Source organism: Balaenoptera physalus (assembly GCF_965194825.1).
Source record: "Balaenoptera physalus genome assembly, chromosome: 16".
Lineage (NCBI taxonomy): Eukaryota > Metazoa > Chordata > Mammalia > Artiodactyla > Balaenopteridae > Balaenoptera > Balaenoptera physalus.
In genome coordinates, this window is record NC_138898.1 from 54,879,414 (window position 1) to 54,899,131 (window position 19,718).

Sequence of the window (19,718 nt, forward strand, 5' to 3'; positions counted from 1 at the left end):
CGTGGATGGTCCTGGACCAGATGGCACACATGGCCCAGCCCTTCCTGCAGTCCTGTTGCCCCACTGCATGGGCTCAGGCTGGGAGACCTTGCTCCCAGCCTCCTGCTCTAGCTACAGAGAAGGGGCCTTGGTAGAGGAGCAGCACAGATCCTGAATGGCAGGAACTCTTTGCTGGGTGAGGAGGCAGGGACCGAGCCAGGGCTGTTAGGGGCAGGTGGCCCTGTGATGCCCCTTTACTCTCTGCACTTGAGTAAAGTACCCAGGCTTTCCAGAAACCCCGGAAGAGGGAGTGTTTTCCAGGAAGCCACAGGCCAAGGTGGGGGCAGGGCCCCCAGGGATGCTATGCACAGCCCTGGCCTGGACCAGGTGCTGGGAGCTTAGGAACAGTGACAGACACACGCGCCCAGCACCTTTTCCTATTACCCTCTGGCAGGAAGGGAGGTGCCCCTGGGGCCATAGAGAGGCCCTGCAAAGGCTAGAGCGAGCCTCCCTGCGGCCCCATGCCCATCTCCCTGCATGGGTCATGGCCCCTGGTCCCCAGCCTCACCCTGGCGGGAAGGAGGCAGCCCAGCCAGGCCTGGGGAGCAGGCCCTGCGGTTCTGGGCGTTTATGTCAGTGCAGAGTCAGGCCCGGCCACACGAGGCTCTGGATTCAATTATCGGCTGCTGAGGGTTCTGGCATGAGAAGGGAGGAGGTGGGTCGTGATGGGCAGAGAGTGGTGGCAGCGGGCCTGGGTGGGGCCCCTTCTTCCTGAGGCAGCGGAGGCAGCAGCCCAGGTGGATTTCCTGTGGGCCTGGGTCCCATTAGGGGAATGGCTCTGGCGAGGCCTGCCCTCCCCTTCGGCGGCCCCGTCAAAGGGGCCATTGTGGGCCTATGGGCTGCTGCTAAACACAGTGGCTGCTGAATGAATGTTTTCGCTGCAAAGCTAAACCTGGCTAGTGGGGCCGCAGGGGCGGGGTGAGTGGTGGGGCCCACAGAAAGGGGCCTGAGCACTCACGCCAGCCCTCCCAGGAAAGGTCTTCGGGCATCCCATCAGATGAGGGGCCGGGGGACGAAGAGAGGGCCAGGGAATGAGTGGGGGACCGAGCCAAGATACAGCCACTACCCAGGGTGATCCTGCTGTGGGGAAACGCCAGCCCCCAACTGCTGGGTCCTCACTGCCACAGGCCCTGTGCCACACGGGCTACACATGCTCCCATTTCACGTCCAGCAATCCCTCTACAGAAGAGAATCACAGGCCAGGAACGGTGAGACAGCAGCTTGCTCACAGGCAGGGACGGATCCCAACACCTGCTCCCTGGCCCAGGAGGTGGGGGTACCAGCCTTGGGGGGAGGGCTTGGCCCTCCAGGAGAGGGGAGGGGCTACTGAGAGCCACAGAAGGCAGGCAGGGAGGGGGCTCCCAACCTCCAGGGAACTCGCTGGGATGCAGGGCAGGTGCCTCTGGCCAGAGGTGGACACCTCAATGTGAAGAAGCAGAGCAGACTCCCAGCCTGCACCCTGTGAGGCTTGCTGCCAGGGCGACCTCAACAGAAGATCGATTTTTCCGGCTTCAGCTTTTATTCTTTGGTAACATGTGGAGAAAAATCTCCATCTGCCTTCAGCTCAGGGCCGATACTGTTGACCATTCACCCAGCCCAGGAGCAGGGCACCCGAGACAGGTGGTGTTTCTGCGCCTCCCGGACCGGAGAATGAGCTGCTCCATTAGCCCAGGCCCTGCCGGTAACCCCCCCACCTCCACCCAGCGCAGGAAGTACGGGGCAGCCATCTGTGGACCTGCCGCCCGAGCCCAGCTTTACAGATAGGACCTGCTGCCCTGCGCTTCCCACGTGGGGAGGTACACTCCACAAACAACACAGATGAGCAGGGGAAGGGCAGGAGGGCCCATCCTCTCCCTACTGGTATGGGATCTCACTCAGCCTTGCCTCCCTCATCTGCAAATTGGGCCTTTCCAGCTCCCCAGCCTTTCTCTGGGTTGTGATGGGAGCAGAGACAGAGGCCCCTGGGAGGGTGGGGCCCTGGGTCCTCCCTGGGAGAGGATGGGGAGGGGCATGTGCCTGACCCCTGGCCCCCTATAGCTCTTATAAGAGCTCATACTGTTCTGCCCAAATGGAGATGGAAAATCTGTAAAATAGAAAAGAAACTGAGCGGGTGCGGTGGAGACCCATGCCGTGCCCGCAGCTGACACCCTGCACCCTTCCTACCTTCAGTCCAGTTCACTCAGCAGCCCCCAACACCCCAGGGGGCTCCTGAGGGGTTCTGGCTTCTGGGGAGCCTGGGGGTAGGGGACCCACCACTTCTCAGGCCAGCCTGGAGGCTGGCACGCATCCCTGGCGTCCACCAGCTTTGTAGAGGGCTGGAGAGTCCCAGCTCCTTTGCCAAGGGCGTGGGCCCAGTGGGGCAGTGGCCAGGACTGGGGGATGAAGGGGGCGGGATACTGGCCTGGCCGCCCATCTGGGAGTGATTTGAGAAATTCCAGGCCTCGCTGGCCCTGCAAGGCTATTCTTAACTGCTATAATTACAGGGTCAGCCTTGGCCAGTGGCACCACGGGGTCTGGGCATCGTTAACTCCCCCAGGGGCCACACTGGGGCTGGGCGGGGGCTGCTCCTCGGGGTGGGGGGGCGGGTGCCGGCACAGACCGGGGCGGAGCCTGGAAGGCAGGAAGTGGTGGGGAGAGGAGCACTTGATGGTAGTGCTGGCTCCCTTTTCCAGGCTGGGCCAGTTCCCTCCCTCTGCTGGGGGGCCCCATAAGGAAGGGGCTGTCTGGCCTGGGTAGGCGTGGAGGACAAGATATCAGTGCAGCATGAGGGCTGGGGGAGGGGTTGCTGGACGTGAAGCCAGAAGGCCTGGGGGCCCTGATTCCTCCAGTGCAGGGGTGCCCTGGTAACATCCCGCTGCATTCCCAGGGCCAAGAGCAGGCAGAGACCTCACACCTACTGGTATGGGATCTCACTCAGCCTTGCCTCCCTCATCTGCAAATTGGGCCTTTCCAGCTCCCCAGCCTTTCCCTGGGTTGTGAGACAGGATGGGAGTGCCATCCTGACGGTTTCCCCTTCTCTGGGGGCTCTCAGCAGGGTCGCCCTGGCAGGAGCTCTTACGGCACTCAGCCCTGCGTGCCCCAGACACGGCCCTCACTGCTCCCAGAGCCTGGACAGGTCACCACGCCGTCTATGACTCAGTTTCCCTAGTTGTAAAACGGAAGAGGAAGGGGCTGAATGGATATCCAAGGACCAAGGCCCCATCCTGGCTCTGACCTCCTAAGTCCCTGCCTGGGTGGGGGGTTCAGCAAGCCGCCCCGAGAGTCACAGCTGAACAGGGACCAGGTCCCACCGCCTCCTGCACCAGCCGGGCTGGTCCTCCAGCCTCCTGTACCTCATCTCCTCAGCGGGCCTCCTGGTGCGTGGGTTGTCCCTGCACAGAGCTGGCTGGGCCAGGACCCCATGGGGCACCACCATAAACCCTCTTGCACACGCTTCCAGGAGGGTGGAAGGACGAGGTGCACTTGCACCTCCAGGCTGCCTGCACCCCCCAACCCGCCCAGGACCACCAGTGACAAGCATGCGGCCAGGGCTGAGGTCTCACAGAAACTGCGGGTCCGAGGCCTGCCTCCGTCCTGCACTGGAGCCTCCAGACCTGCCAGCCCACCTGACCCATCACCCCGCGGCCACCTCATGATCGGAGCCTCAGTTTCTTCAGTCTTCGGCTCCACCAGAACACTCACAGCAAAATCAGGCGCATCCCCAGACTCCCTGTCCCCGCACCGCTGAGTCACAATCCCCTCCCCAAATGCCAAAACACACCAGCACGAGCCCCCGGGCGGAAGCCTGCCCCACAACCAGCAGCGTGCACTTACAGACATCACTGGGTCCTCAACGCCCCCAGCCATCCCAGCACGCCAGCCACTCCTACCTGGGAGAGGTGTCCAGGGTGAGGGAGGTGCAGGCGCTGGAAAAGAGCCGGGTGTCCCAGAGCTTCACTTCACGCTCACGCATCTGCAGGGAGGGGGCACAGAGGGACTCAGAGGGGCCCAGCCCGGAACCCAGGGACTAAGGACACAGCCTGGCACAGGAGCACTTGCCCCAGAGCAGAGCATTCGGGGGGTGGGGGGTGGGGCGGTGAGTCATGCCAGGGAGGGAGAGTTTGGGTTTTCATGTCCTGCCCCTTTAAGAACCCTTAGGTGACAAGGGACAAGGGGCGGTTCCCTCTGTGGACTCTGGTCGCTGGGGGGGCCCACCGCAGTTCCCAGGGTCAGGCTTAGCTATTGCAGATGGAATCTGCCAGTTTTCAGCAGCCGTTGGTCCCCTGGGGCTCTGAGACCCGGCTGCACACAGGGCCGTATATGGATGGGTCTGGAGCTGGCCGCAGCCCCCGCCTCCCAGTGGGCCTCGTCCCCGCCCTCTTGGTGTGGATGCCCTACTCCTCCGGGAGGAGCCCTACCTTGTTGAAGCCAGTGGACACAAGGTGCTCCTGGGTGCCTGTCCACACCAGCCGGCCATCCCTGTTGTTCTCATGGGCCCACGTGCTCTGGAGGAGGAAAAAGATGGCACTGAGTTGAGCCTTGGGGGCCTCCTCAGGGGGGCCACCCACCTGAGAGCCCTCCAGAGGGCAGGAGGGGCCAGCTGGGGCCAGCTCTGCACCCAGAGGGTCTACTTGGCCACCAAGCTTGGGCTCAGTCTCCCTCCTTGTAAGGGGCCTGTCGGGCTGCTCTGCTCATGACCAGGCCCCTCTTGCCGCGGTGATGGGGCTCAGGACGGCGGCACGTCCTTGCCTCTGCAGGTGTCCGGGGGGAGGCACTTGGCTGCTGGTCACCATCCTCGGGCTCTGAGGACCCCAGCGCCCTCTCGGAACTTCACTGTCCTTGCTCGTGGCCTGGGCTGCCTACTTCCCAGGACTGTCGCGAGGATCAACTGAGACCACGTGTGATAGGAACAGGCCGGCCACAAAGCGCCGTGCAAATCGAGGGATTACGAGTATTACTGCTGCCTCTTGACGCTGCCAGGGGGCCGGGGAGAGGGCCTGGTGCCAAGCATGGGGAACAGTCCCTGGAGAGGGCAAAAGAGTGCCCCTCTTGGCCCTCCCGTGGTGCTGGAGCTGCCAGAAGGAAGGTTTCCTGGGCCCCAGGGAGGAGAGACGAGTTCAAACCACAGGCGGCCCTGTCCCCCGGGCCCAAGCAGGGGGGAGCTGAGGGGGCCAGAGGAAATGCAAACAGCTCCCTCCCAGTCACCCTGGCCCCTGGAGCCTGAGACCAAAGACCCTGTTACCAAAATTAGCTCACCCCAAACTGTGGCCAGCTTCCTCCCAGCTTCCCACGATCTCCTTGGGAATGAATGAGGGAGGCAGGCGGCTGTGAGGAGCTGGCCCTGCGCCCCCTCCCCAGCCCGCGGAAGCCGACCCCAGCGTGGGAGACCATCGGAAACGGCTCCGTGTCGTTCAAGGGGCTTTTCTCACTGCTTCCTTCCCACCCGGCTGTAGTCAGCACAGGAAGTCAGGGCTGGAGCCTGAGAACTTGGGCCCAACATCCCTCTCTTTACGCAAGAGGGGCTGTGGGGTCAGGGCAAGGGTCAGCTCCGCCACCAACACCCCAGGGTCAATCAGAAGTGTCACATGGGCTCTCGCCCTCTCATTGGTGTGCAAACATCCCACGTAAGGAGCACCAGACGGCTCGCACCACATTAGCACACCATTCATTCATTCAATAGTCGTGCACGCCTCCTCCTGGCCAGGTACTGTGCTGGGAGCTGGCGGTGGGGCCAGACACATCTCAGATGGACGGTCACGTCCTGGGTGAAGCAGGGCTGCTCACTCACTTGTTCTTTCATAATATGAATATTCGAGCTGCACATGACACTAGGCACTGGGGACATGGTCAACAAAACAGAAAGGGTATGCAAACTCATAGAACGTGTAGGTTGAAAGGCAGACGTGAACCAAACAGAAATAACTATGTCAGCGAGTTGCTGTAAGTGGGGGGTTAGGGGCGCAAGCTTTGGAGTCAGACTGGCTGGGTGAAAGCCAAGCTGCCAACAGCCTCGTCCCAGGATGTGCCTCAGTGTCCTGACCCACACAAAGAGCGCCATGACGGACCCACTGTGGAGGGTGACGCGCTCAGGCTTGTGTCCGGCACACATCAATGTGCATTTTTTAGAAGCATGGTAACAGGGTACAATAGAGTATAATTGAGGGCAGTGGATTTAAGGTAACACTTAAGATGTGAAGGATTGGCCGGTGTGAGCCAGCGGTGGGGACCAGCATCTGTGAAGAGTCAGGGTCTCGGAGAGCGAAGAGGCCGGCACAGCTGGCAGCAGGGTCGGGGGAGAGGAGGAGGCGGTCGGTGCAGGGTCTACGGGGCCTGTGGACAGCGAGGGAGTGTTTTTCATCCAGAGGCACAGGTTTGGATGGAACATTCCTTGGCCCGTGTCTCCACCTTCCTATTTCACACACAGAGAAACCAGAGGCCCAGAGAGAGGAAGCCATCTGCCCCAAGTCACCCAGCAGGACAGCCACCTGCACCAACCGTTACTGTTCTCTGTCTGCACAAGAGGAGCAGACGGAGGACAGGCGAGGAGACAGGCACAGCCAGAAGGCAGCAGAGCCCAGACCAGGAGGAGCCCAAGATGCTAGCTGCCCCCAGGCACCTTGGGTCTCCAGCAATCCTCCCTGGACGAGCTCACACTGGGGGAACCAGGCAGCGCTGGTCAGGGCATTGTGGGCTGGCGAGTCCTGCTCGCCCCACAGCTCTCCACTCTCGCCTCGGGTCTCAGAGGACACGGCACCCAGGAAGTGGAGACGAGGTCAGAGCTTAGGCTGAGCCCAGTGCACCCACCATGGGCGCACCCAGCTCAGTCTGTCCCGGGGCCAGAGGAAGCCCCAGCAACTTGGAGGGAAGGCCAAGGACCCCCTCCCCAATCCTCTATCCCCAGATCACTGGAGTGACTTTCAGTTTCAAAAATGGCAAGTTCTTTGCTGACCTCAGTGGGACTCGGGGAGGAGGAGCCCTCCCGCCAAATCCCCGGATTCTCATTCTCCTGGGGTAGAGGGGAGGCTGCATTTGGGACCTAGGCACCCTGCCACCCAAACCTGAGCCCTGTCGTGGGAAGCCACTGATGGTGATCCCGAGCCTGCAGGCCAGGCCTTGGGGTTTCCCTCTTACAGGCAGCTAGGTGTCCTGCTCGTGGAGAAGCCCCTCGGTACCCCCATGTCTCCCCCACACCTGGCCCCAAGGAGAGAACAGGAGGGGCTGAGGCCAGGCCGCGCCTGCCCAGTACAGGGGCGCCAGGAGCAGGCGCATACCCGGCATTCCAGCTGCAGTAAAGCCAAATCCCCCTCTCTGTCGCCACAGCAACGCTTCCTGTGTGGGGCAGGGCGACTGGAAGAGCGGCCCTGGGCTCCTTCCTAGGGTGAGGGGACCTTCTCCGGTGGTAAGACCCCCATCACTCACCCACACCCCTCTTCAGCCAGGCTCAGTCCTGGGCTGCAGATGCTAGCCCCCCAGGCCTGCCTGGCACAGGGGGTGGTCGGAAGGAGCAGTTCCGCCTGTCCACGCCAGAGGTTCTCTGGCCCCCTCCTGCCCTGGACCAGCCTGTCGAAGCTCACCAGCCCTGGGTACCCCCTCAGCTGTGGCTTCTACTTCCCTGGCACGGCCATGGCTTCAGGGCCTCGGCCACCCCCACTGGGGCTCTGGCACAGTGAAGGGGCAGGAGAGGGCTGGGGCTCCGGAGTCAGATGGACCGAACCTGGCTCTGCCACTCAGCTGTGTAACCCTGGGGAAAAAATGACCAAAGGACTGACTTTACAGGACGGTCAGGAGAGTGGAAGGAGGTTATGCATGCCAAGAGCCTGGGACATAATAACCCGTCATAAATGCAACCTAAAAACAAAGCAGAGGGTGTGAACAGGAGGGAGCCGCCCAAGCATCCCCTGCTCCAAGCTCCAGTCTCCAGAGGCAGGGCCCAAAAAAGACAGTGGAGGGAGAACTCCCCAGGCCTCCCTGCCCATCCTCCAGGCCATGGAGACAGCCAGTGGGGCAGGGAGGACAGAAGCTGGCGGGAGGGCAGTGCCTTCTTCCCCAACCCCCACCAGTACCCCCTCCACTGGGGAAGGAGGATCTCAGGAGAAGGCACTCCCAGAAGGCCTCTCCCCTGAGCTGGCCCCTCGGCTCACACCGACCCTGGCTGCCAGCAGCAGTTTTCTTAATAGAAGCCAGGTGTGGGCCAGATGCCCTGGCGGAAGTGGGGGGCAGGGCCAGGCAGAGGGCAGCATTCCAGGTCCTGCTGCCCCCGCACAAGCGGCCAAGCACAGGCACGGTCCCAGGAGCTAGGAGCGGGTGGGAGCCACCCACGCTCTTCCCGGGTCTCCTCGGCCCAGAAACCCCCTTCAGAGGGGCTCCCTCCCTCTTCTCTGAACTTGGAGCCCTTGGACGGCAGCCACTGCATCTCTACCTCAGCACCATGACTGCCCCCCGTTGCTGGAGGAGGAGAGAAAGGAGGAAAGGGTTCAGCTGGATAAGCTGGCCAGAGGCACTGCCCAGCTGGGGCAGGAATGGAGGTGCCGGGCGCTGTGGCCTGGACCCTGGGGAGGAGAGGGTGACCTGAGAAAGCTGCGGGGAGAGGGCCTCAGTCTCCCTCCTCGAGCTGAGCCTGGGGCCCCTTTCCAGGCAAAGACTAAAGGTTATTTAGCACAGAAAGCTACAGTGAGGCCCACTGCTCACGCTGCCCTGAGGCTCACACAGCTCCACCACAGCCAAGGGGCGACGAGACCAAGGAACCAAGACCCATCCTCGAGGAAGCAGGGCCAGGGTGGAGCTAAAGCCACTTCTGCTGGGCTTGGTTCACCTGCCAGGATGGGGCCTCCTCTTGGTCTTCGGCCAGTCAGAGGTGGAGCTGACTGCACTGCCCTGGGAAAGAGCTGCAGTTGGCTGTATGAAGGGGAGTGAGTGAGTGAGTGAGTGAGTGAGTGAGTGTGTGTGTGTGTGTGTGTGTCTGTGTGTCTGTGTGCGTTACTGCTGCTTGGGTTTAGACTGGTGGATTACCCTTGACCCCGGGTGGGGAACAAGTCCTAGAAATGGAGATGAGGCATCTCTGCTGGGCCTGGGGCCTCGCTGGGGAGCTCTGCGCACGAGCTAGCAGCAGAACCCTGAACTGCACCTTCCTCAGGAAAGAAGGCTCCTCAGCTTCTAGAATAATTTTTAAAAATGTAAATCCGCTCATTTCATTGTTGGCTTATAACCCTAATGGCTCCCAAAGCACAGGTGACAAGCCCCTGACTCAGGCTCCTAGGACAAGCTCAGCCCGCCCCAGGCCGTCCATGGCAGCACTCAGGCCTCAGCCCCAAGCCAGCTCCTCAGGGAAGCACTAAATCACTCCAGCAAGCGGAGCCCCCCAGCAATTGTCCGTGTCTGTCTCGTTCACCACAGAACATTCTGTGCCTGGCACCAAGTTGTTCTCAAATGAATGAACAAGTCCCCAGTGGCTCAATGCCTGCAGCATGAACCCATCGCCTGGCCTCCTCGTTTGGAACTCGAAGGGCCACATGCACCCATGCACAGCCAGACACAAACCGAACCCGCTCAGCGCCCGGGGCCCACAGATCAGGCAGGCCCCCCAGCACCAGGGCCTGGAGGGGTGCAGAGGGTGGGGGCTGGGTCTTCTTGGCTCCTCTGTGGCTGGCCTCCGCTGACCGTACCAGGAAAGGTGGGTAGGGATGAGGGTTTCAAAGGAGAGGAAGTTGGAATCTCAAATTAGCTTCTTGAAGCCACAGGATGCTTCCACCGAAGGCCTGTGGGCGGCCTGGCTGCCCCCACCCTGTGATCAAAGCTGGATCCTCCCAAGACCCAGAACACGCTTCCCAGAAAGAGCCTCGAGCCACCTCCCAGGTGACCCCCGCGTACCCGCCAAGCCTCGGCCAGGGGCACGGGGCGTGGCAGAATCTGTGTGCCAGAGGCTGAGTTGCCCTTGCCCGCGTCTGCTGGAGCCGCTGGGGCCTCAATCCACCTCCGCTGCCCACACAACTCACCTGGGAGGCCTCGGGCTTGGCTCTGGGGTCGAAGATGCGCAACTGCTTGTCCTGGAAAAGCAGAGAGGAGAAAACAGCACAATTAGGCCGGGGAGGTCCTCTGGGAGGGGGGCCTATCTCCCCCATCCCTAGGCTCTGATGGTCCCACACCCAGTACACAGGTTGAGCATCAGGCACCAGGCAACCCCTCCCCAGCCCAGTTCCTCCTTCTCACAGCAGGGGGCAGGCCCCCTTTCCAGCCCCAGTCACCCACAACAAAGACTGTGACAAGAGTTCACATTTCCTGAGCACCTACTATGTGACACGCATGATCTCACCCTATCTTTCCAACCACGTTATGAAGCCGCGCTATCACCATGACCCCTTCACAGATGGAGAAACTGAGGATCAGAACCAAACTCTAGGTTACCAGCTGCTATACGTGTGTCCGGCCCTGTGCTCAGCCCAGCCTAGAGGGGCTCACAGGACAACATCATGTCTACACTTAACTTGGCGTCTAACCAGGACGGCAAGCTTGCACATCCATCCATCACTCAGCACGCAGTTACTGGTTCAGAATACCTGACTGAGGGTGGGGATGGGAACAGACGAAAAAAGAAAAAAAAAAAAAAACCAAAACAAAATACCCATACCTTATATAAACAGCTTTCTTTCTGTGGAATAATCTCTCTGCATGTGTGAGTGTGAACGTGTACACAAATGTACATACATAAAGAACTGGGGGAGAGGAGGCAGAATCTGTATCCGTTGACTATTTATAGGCTTGGCCATGATAAATTGTTAACTGCAAAAAGGAAGATGCAGAGTTACGCAGTGTGGTGTGATCCTACTGTGGTAAAAGTAAAAAACTCCATTTGTCTGGCCACATTCCTGTATGTTTTGCAAGTCTGCTGAGTAAGGAGAAAGGTCTTGACAGGCACGGGCCGTGTTTTAATGCTGGCACCAGGGGTGAGGCAGGTGAGGGGTGATCAGCTTTTCCTTTTTATATCTTAGCATGGCTCCACTTTTTTCCGATCAGCACAGATTCATATTTTCTTATTTCAAAAAACAATCAACCAGCAATGAACAATTGGAATTTGAAATTAAAAACACAATACCATTTACATCAGCACCCCCCAAAACTGAAATACTTAGCTAGGAATCTAACAAAATGGGACTTCCCTGGTGGTCCAGTGGTTAAGACTCCATGCTTCCACACGGCACAGCCAAAAAAAAAAAACTAACAAAATACGTATAAGATCCACATGAGGAATACTACAAAACCGCTGAAAGAAATCACAGAACCAAACAAATGGAGAGATATTCCACGTTCACAGTTAGGAATACTCAATATTGTCAAGATATCAGTTCTTCCCAACTTGACTTACAGATTCAATATAATCCCAATGAACATCCCAACAAGTTTTGTGAATATCGACAAACTGATTATGAAACTTATGTGGAGAGGCAAAAGACTCAGAATGGTCAACACAAAGTAAAGGAGAAGAACAAAGGTGGAGGACTGCTGCTTCCCGGCTATATTCTAAAGCTACTGTAATCAGGACGGTGTGGATCTGCACAAGGATAAACAAATAGATCAATGGAACAGAACAGAGAGCCAGAGAGAGACCCCCTTAACTACAGCCAGCTGATCTTCGACAAGGGAGCAAAGACAATACAATGGAGCAAAGACAGTCTTTTCAACAAATGGTGCTGGAACAACTGGGCATCCACATGCAAAGAAATGATCTAGACATAGACTTTACATCTTTCACAAAAATCAACTAAAAATGGATCATAGTCTTAAACATAAAAACACAAACCTTTATTATAAAACCTCTAGAAGATAGCATATGAGAAAACCTAGGTGACCTTGGGTTTGGCAATGACCTATTAGATACAATACCAAAAGTGTGACCTATGAAAGAAAAAACTGATAAATTGGACTTCATTAAAATTATAAACTACTGGTCTGCAAAAGACACTGTTAAGAAAATAAAAAGACATGCCACAGACTGGGAGAAAACATTTGCAAAGCACATATCTGAGAAAGAACTTATATCCAAAAAACACAAAGAACACTTAAAACTAAAAAAAAAAAATTAAAAAATAGGCAAGAGACCAGAATGGACACCTCACCAAAAAAGATACACAGATGAAAAATGAAAACATGAAAAGATGCTTAACACTGTATCTCATTAAGGAACTGTAAATTAAAACAACAATAAGCTACCACTACAAACCTACTAGAATGGCTAAATTTCAAAAAACTGACAACACCAAATGCTGGTGAGGATGTGGAGCAACAGGAACTCTCTCATTCACACTTCTGGTGGGAATGCAAAATGATTAAGGCCACTTTTAGAATACAGTTTGGCAGTTTCTTATAAAGCTTTAAAAAAAAAAAACAAAAAACTCTTACTACATGATCCAGCAACTGTATTTACCTAATATCCTAAGTATTTACCCAAATAAGTTAAAAACTTATAGCCACATAAATGTTTATAGCAGTTTTATCATAGTTGCAAAAAACTGGAAGCAGCCAAGAAGTTCCTCAATAAGTGAATGAATAAATAAACTGTGGTACATTCATACAATGGAATATTGTTCAGCGATAAAAAAATAAATAGCTCAGACCCCAAACCATAAAACTCCAAGAAGAAAACATAGGGGAAAAACTTCATGACTTTGAATTTGGTAATGATTTCTTTCTTTTTTTTTTAAATTTATTTATTTTATTTATTTATTTTTGGCTGCGTTGGGTCTTTGTTGCTGTGCACAGGCATTCTCTAGTTAGTTGTGGTGCGTGGGTTTCTCATTGTGGTGGCTTCTCTTGTTGCAGAGCACGGGCTCTAGGCGCCCAGGCTTCAGGAGTTGTGGCTCGCAGGCTCTGGAGCACAGGCTCAGTAGTTGTGGCACACGGGCTTAGCTGCTCTGTGGCATGTGGGATCTTCCCAGACCAGTGCTCGAACCCGTGTCCCCTGCATTGGCAGGAGGATTCTTAACCACTGTGCCACCAGGGAAGCCCGGTAATGATTTCTTAAATACGATAGCAAAGCACAGAGAAAAGCAAAAATAGACAAATGAGACTACGTAAAACTTAACTTTTGTTTATCCAAGGACACAACAGAGTAAAAAGACAACCTATAGAATGGGAGAATATATTTTCACATCATCTATCTTATAAGGAATAAATATCCAGAGCATATAAAGAACTCATATTACTCAAAAACGAAAAATCAAATAAACCAACTAAAAATGAGCAAAGAACTTGAATAGACATTTTCCCATAGATACACAAATGGCCAACAAGCATGTGAAAAGATGTTTAACATCACTAATCCTCAGAAAAATGCAAATGAAAATTATAATAAGATATCACCTCACACCCAACAGAATGGCTACTATTAAAAAATCTAGAATATAACAAGTGTTGGTGAGGATGTGGAAAGTTGGAATCCTTGTGCATGTTGGTGGGAACATAAAATGGTACAGATGCTATGGAAAACAGTCTAGCAGTTCCTCAAAAAATTAAAAATAGAATTATCGTATGATCCAGCAATTCTGGGTATAAACCCAAAAGAACTGAAAACAGGGTCGCAAAGAAATATTTGCACACCCATGTTCGCAGCAGCATTATTCACGATAGCCAAGACACAGAGGCAACCCAAGTGTCCACTGACAGATGAATGGATAAACAAAACATGGGACTTCCCTGGTGGTACAGTGGTTAAGAACCCGCCTGCCAATGCAGGGGACATGGGTTCGATCCCTGGTCCAGGAAGATCCCACATGCCACGGAGCAACTAAGCCCGTGCGCCACAACTACTGAGCCTGCACTCTAGAGCCCAAGAGCCACAACTAGTGAAGCCCACACGCTCTAGGGCCCGTGTGCTACAACTACTGAGCCTGCGTGCTGCAACTACTGAAGCCTGTGCTCCGCAACAAGAAAAGCCACCACAATGAGAAGCCCATACACCGCAACAAAGAGTAGCCCCTGCTCGCTGCAACTAGAGAAAGCCAGCACACAGCAACAAAGACCCAACACAGCCAAAAAACAAAACAAAACATGGTATACACATTCAATGAAATATTTTTCAGTCTGAAAAAGGAAACCCTGTCACATGCTACAGTATGAATGAACCTTAAGGACATTATGCTAAATGAAATAAACCATTTACAGAAGGACAAATAATGTATGATTCCATTTATATGAGGTATTTAAAGTAGTCAAATTCATAGATATGGAAAGTAAAATGATTACAAGAGGCTGGGGTAGGGGCCAAAGAGAAGTTGTTCAGTGGGTGTAGAGTTTCAGTTCTGGAGATCTGTTTCACAACAATGTAAATATACTTAATATTAGAACTGTATATTTAAAATGGTTAAGATGGCAAATTTTATGTGTTTTTTATACCAAAATTAAAAAAAAATAGTTATCAGTCCACAAAAAGATATGGAAGACCTATAAATGCATATTACTAAGTAAAAGAAGCCAATCTGGAAAGGCTACATATTCTATGATTCCAACTATATGACACTCGACATCCAGGAGAAGGCAAATCTTACAGAGACAACAAAAAGATCAGTGGTTGCCAGGGGTTTGGGAAGAGGAAGGCAGGGATGAACGGGTGAAGCACAGGGCACTTTTTTAGGGCAGTGAAACTGTCTTGTGTGATGCTGTAATGATGGATACATGACGTCATGCATTTGTGGGAACCCATAGAAAGCACATCAAGAGTGAACCCTGGGGACTTCCCTGGTGGTCCAGTGGCTAAGACTCCATGCTCCCAATGCAGGGGGCCCAGGTTCGATCCCTCTTTGGGGAACTAGATCCCACATGCCGCAACTAAGAGTTCGCATGCCGCAACTAAAGATCCTGCATGCCGCAACGAAGATCCTGCAAGCGGCAGCGAAGATCCCACGTGCCGCAACCAAGACCCAGGACAGCCAAATAAATAAATAAATTTTTTCTTTTAAAAAAAGAAAGACCAAGTTTGTTTAAAAAAAAAAAAAAAAAGGAAGAGCGAACCCTAATGTAGATTGTGGGCTTTAGTTACTGTAGCAACATTGGTTTAACTATAACAAACGCAACTCACCAATGCAAGATGGAGTGGGGAGGGGAATATGGGGACTCCTGGCCCTGTCTGCCTGGCCCTGCCTAGGTGCTTGGGATTCAGACAGAGCAGACAGTCCCTGCCGAGTGCTGGTGCCTGCAACCCAGAGGTGGTCACAGGTAACTCTGGGGAGGAGCCTGGACCTGACTTGAGCCCAGAGGACAAGTGGAGCTTGTACTGGGAAGGGAAAGGCATTCAAGGGAGGAGGAAGAGTACGAGCAAAGATGTGGAGACAGGAGCTCGCTGGCACGAGACGTGGAGGGAAGACGAGGTCATAAAGGGAGAGTGAATGGCAGGAGTGGGGGGCAGCAGGCAAGCACACAGCTGGACAAGGGAGGGGTCAGCCTGCAGAGGCCTCGAAAGCCAGGCCTCCCTTCACGGGCCTTCACGGGCAGGGTCCCAGGGTTCTCCTTCCAGCTGCAGTTTACTGAGCACTTGCTACGTGCCAGGTGGGCACCAGGCACAATCCAGTGGTCAGTTCTGAGGCACCGTCCACTCCACAGCCTCGGTCGGGAGGAGGCTGCTTAGAGACAGACAGCGATCAGACAGACAAGGCCAGTAAGGGACACAGGATGGAGACAGGCAGAAAGAACAGTGAGAGGCAGAGAGAGGATGGGGAAAGATGGAGGGTCAGAGAAGAACAGAGACACAGAAAGACAGAGAACAGAGACAACTATAGACACAGAAAAGACAGCAAGGGACAGTGAAAGAACCAGAGACTGAGAACAGAGACAGGGCAGCACAAGACAGACAGAAGATGGGTCAAGCAGTGAGCAACACTGGATCTCGACAGATGACAGGCAAGAGAGAAGGCCTCCTGGCAGCAAGGGCCACTCCCACCCCTGTGGAGACCAGACAGGCAGGGTTAGGACGCCAAATCCACCACTGATGTGCTCTGTGACCTGGGCAAACCCCCGAGCCCAGGGTGGGGTGAGGGTGATGGCAACACTTCTCACAGGTCGGAGGCACAGTCTTGGGACCTGGGCACCTCCCTAAAGGCAGCTGGGCCATCGAGTGCAGAATTCCAACAGGAGGTCCAGACCAGGCTTCAGACTGGGCACTGGGGGCTGCACTGGCGCTGGTGGGGCCTGCAGGGCCGGGCAGCAGGGGTGGCACTGGGCTGCTGAGGCTCTGGGCTCACAGGCACACTCCCGGTGGAGTGGGAGCCCAGCTGGCCAAGCCCAGCCATCTGTGGGGCCAGCGCGCCCCCTAGCGGCCACCTGCTCCTCCCCTCGGCCGCAGGAGCTGGGAGGGGAGCCGGAAGGGGCTTCACTGGGCTGGGCCAGCCCCTCACCCTGCAGGGGCACCAGGAGGCCTGCAGGTAGAACTGCTCCAAGGCAGGACGGGAGTCATAACCAGGTGGCCAGGGAGGTTTTCCCCGTGGGGTTGGGGGGGAGCCCAGTGTGGAGACCAGGGAGGCTCTGATGAGAAGAATGTTGCCGACCACTGGTCAAGAGGGGCTCGGGCTCTCTCCTGCTGAGGGTGGGCCCCTCACGGGCTCCCCCCACACTCTCAGAACAAACCCACGGGCACCTCCACCTGGACTGCAGTCACAGGGGCAGCCCCCCTCCTTCACCACTCCCCAAGGGCTTGCAGCTTTTGACGAACCCGTTCAGGATCCTGAGGCTCCCTTTACAGCAAAGGAAGGGGCAGTGGACACAGGACTGCGGTGATGCCCGGCACTCGCTGACATGTGACACCCTTCAAGGACAGCGTCCTCCCCCAGGATGCCGCACCCACATCAACAGTATCGTGAGGCCCTGAGTCCCCACAGGTAACCAGGTCTAGGAACTGGGATGGGAGCTGGGGGGCCTCCCCTGGGCACCACTCCAGCCAACCCACTTGGGAAATCTATGCTTCTCGTCCCTGCGCCTTTGGGCTCTGGGTGGAGAAGGCACAGAGGTCCACCAGACTCAGACATGGCCTGCTCCACTAATCCCTCCCCCCAAGACACCAGCAGGCGAGGAGTTGAGTCGCCGTCCCAGGACACAATGGGGACAGGGTGCTCTGTGACTGGGTGGCTCTTCCTTCTCCACCCGCCCCACTTCGGGCCCAATTTTGATGGTAAATGGGGCTCAGACCCCTGGGGACGTGGGGCTGGACCCCAACAGCAGAGAAGCCCCCTGTAACCAGCAGGGGGGCAGTCCAGAGTTCAGGAGCCCAGCTGGGTGGTGGGGAGGGAGAGGATGAGACCAGCGGCCCAGGGTTCTTCTTGGAAGGTTGCAGCCAGATCCTGGGAAAGCTGTCCCCAGGGATGGCACCCTGGGGACTGCCGTGGCTGCAGGGTTTGTGGTGAGGCCCTCCGTCCCTGGGTGCTGAGGGCTCGCAGCTGTCACCCCTCCTGGCACTGCTGCCCACAGCCATGCGCACGTCCAGTGACTGGTCAGCATGCGGACAGGGCCCAGCCCCCTTGCCTCAACAGGGACAGCTCCCGCGTAGCTCCACAAGGCATCTGCAAGCAGTCCCTGGACCCAACGCCCTCGTCCCCCTCCTAGGTACCCCCAGCCCCATGCTCCGCCAGGCCTTCCCCTGGGAGTCACTTCTCCCTGCGCTGGCCCCCCTCCTGGAGGCTGACATGCTCCTTGCCATCACCCCACCCCCACACCGTGTCCTCCACCACGGTGACCGCTGCCCGTTGCCCTCAGAACAAAGCCCTCGCGTGGCCTCAGGCTCGGCCTCAGCTGGCCCCACCCTGCCCCCGGCCATACCCCTCACCTGGCTGCCTCTGAACACAGCAGGACCCCCAGGAGACAGGACCCCCGGGAGAGTGCCTGCCTCCTAATCGATCCCCCCGCAGCCTTGTCAAAGCCAGACGCAACCACACTGGGGGTTCCAACCACTCTGGGGGGTCTGGTTCATATCAGGCCCAGCTGGGCCAGGAGCTCTGGGGAGCGCCGGCACCTCTGGCTGCTCCACAGGAAATGACCCACGTCCAGCCCCCAGACACCTGCTCCCCAGACACCCTGCCTGGGGCTGGGCTGGGGGCCTGGAGCCGAGTGGACGCAGGGCGGAGGCCACAGGCTAGACTGGCCTCGTGGGTTGCAGCTCTCGAGTGAAGGGCCGTCTAGGCCACAGTACCTGCGGGCAGTGTGGGGTGCTGGCGGGCAGCCTGGGCGAGCTCTACAGAAGTTGCCTTCCTCCCCGTCCAGGGCCGTGGCCCAGGCAGGCTGATGTGTGGGCCCTCGCTGAGGCCAGTCCCTGCTCAGAACATTCACGGGGTGTGGAGACGGCACCTGTCTGCCCAGGGCTGCTCCATCACCATGGAAACCAAGGCCCCTTCCTGCTGCCCTCCTGTCAAGCTGCCCGCGGCCACCACGCGCTGCAGCTCTGACCCCCTCAGGCACCCACTGGAGCTGTGAGGCAGAGGAAGAGCGGGGTCCTCCCTCAGGGGCTGGAGCTTTCCGCACACTTCCTCGCAGACTCACATGTGGGACGGGCAGCCCTGCTCTGTTCAACCTCCAGGCTCAGAGGGCTGACTGCGTACCCACGGACACATGTCTCCCCCCAAAGACCAAGCTGGAGCCCAAGGCGTTCACAGAACAGCCCCAGGGCCGCCTCCTCTGGAAAGCCGCTGGCTAAAATGTATCAACCACCTTAAGAATCTTCACAGCCTGCAGCCAGCAACACCCCTCATAGGAATCTAGGTGGGGGTGGGCAAGCTCTAAGGCACACGGGCCACATCCAGCCTGAGACCTGGTTCTACCAATGCAGTTTTACTGGGACACAGCTACGTCCCTCATTTATGTACTGCCCATGGCTGCTGCTCTGCTACAAGGTGCACTGACAGAGACAGCCTGGCCTGCAAAACCCAAAGCATCTACTATCTGGCCCTTCACAGAAAAAGTCTGCCCCTGCTCTAGGCTAAGAAACTCACAGAGAAGGCAGAGAAAAACCCTATATACAAATACATTCAAACATTACAGCTTATAACACAGTGACATAAACTGGAAGTAATCCACACTTCTGAGAGTAGGAGCTCCACTGAGAAAACTGTGAATCTATATGATTAAATATTTCCCATGACATTTATTAAATTTTTGATGAATTAGAGAAAATGTTTATTATGTGGAACAAAAAAAGTGCAGGACAGGACTTCCCTGGTGGCACAGTGGTTGGGAATCCGCCTGCCTATGCAGGGGACATGGGTTAGAGCCCTGGTCCGGGAAGATCCCACATGCCGCGGAGCAACTAGGCTCGTGTGCCACAGCTGCTGAGCCTGAGCTCTGGAGCCCGCGAGCCACAACTACTGAGCCCAAGTGCCACAACTACTGAAGCTCGCATGCCTAGAGCCCGTGCCCCACAACGGGAGAGGCCACCGCAATGAGAAGCCCGCGCACCGCAACGAAGAGTAGCCCCCGCTCGCCGCAACTAGAGAAAGCCCACGTGCAGCAACGAAGACCCAACGCAGCCATAAATAAATAAATAATTAAAAAAAAAAAAAAAGTGCAGGATAAACTAACATGGAGAGTATGATTCCTACACGTACAGAAAAAGCATAGAGAGAAAGACGTCAAAATGGTGACAGGCCCTGTCCCTGGGTGGAAGGGTTACAGGTGACTTTTTTTTTTTTTTCCCTTCACTTTTTCACTGCTCTCCAAAATTTGTAAAACAAGCA

At 56.1% G+C, this 19,718-nt stretch overlaps 1 protein-coding gene across 4 annotated transcripts in view; it reads right to left on the minus strand.

The window, feature by feature from the left end:
- LOC309644836 (mitochondrial import inner membrane translocase subunit TIM16) overlaps positions 1-19,718 on the minus strand; it is a 67,148-nt gene that overhangs the window by 34,221 nt on the left and 13,209 nt on the right. For all 4 annotated transcript variants that reach the window (XR_014254621.1, XR_014254622.1, XM_082428996.1 and 1 more), the window contains exons 7-9: positions 10,011-10,061; positions 4,437-4,523; positions 3,909-3,991 (exon numbers count right to left, since the gene is read on the minus strand). Coding sequence is in view for 2 of the 4 variants with exons in the window: in XM_082428996.1 (XP_082285122.1) it covers positions 3,909-3,991; positions 4,437-4,523; positions 10,011-10,061 (221 nt within the window). In the remaining 2 variants the exon portion in view is untranslated. The remainder of the gene's footprint in view (positions 1-3,908; positions 3,992-4,436; positions 4,524-10,010; positions 10,062-19,718) is intronic.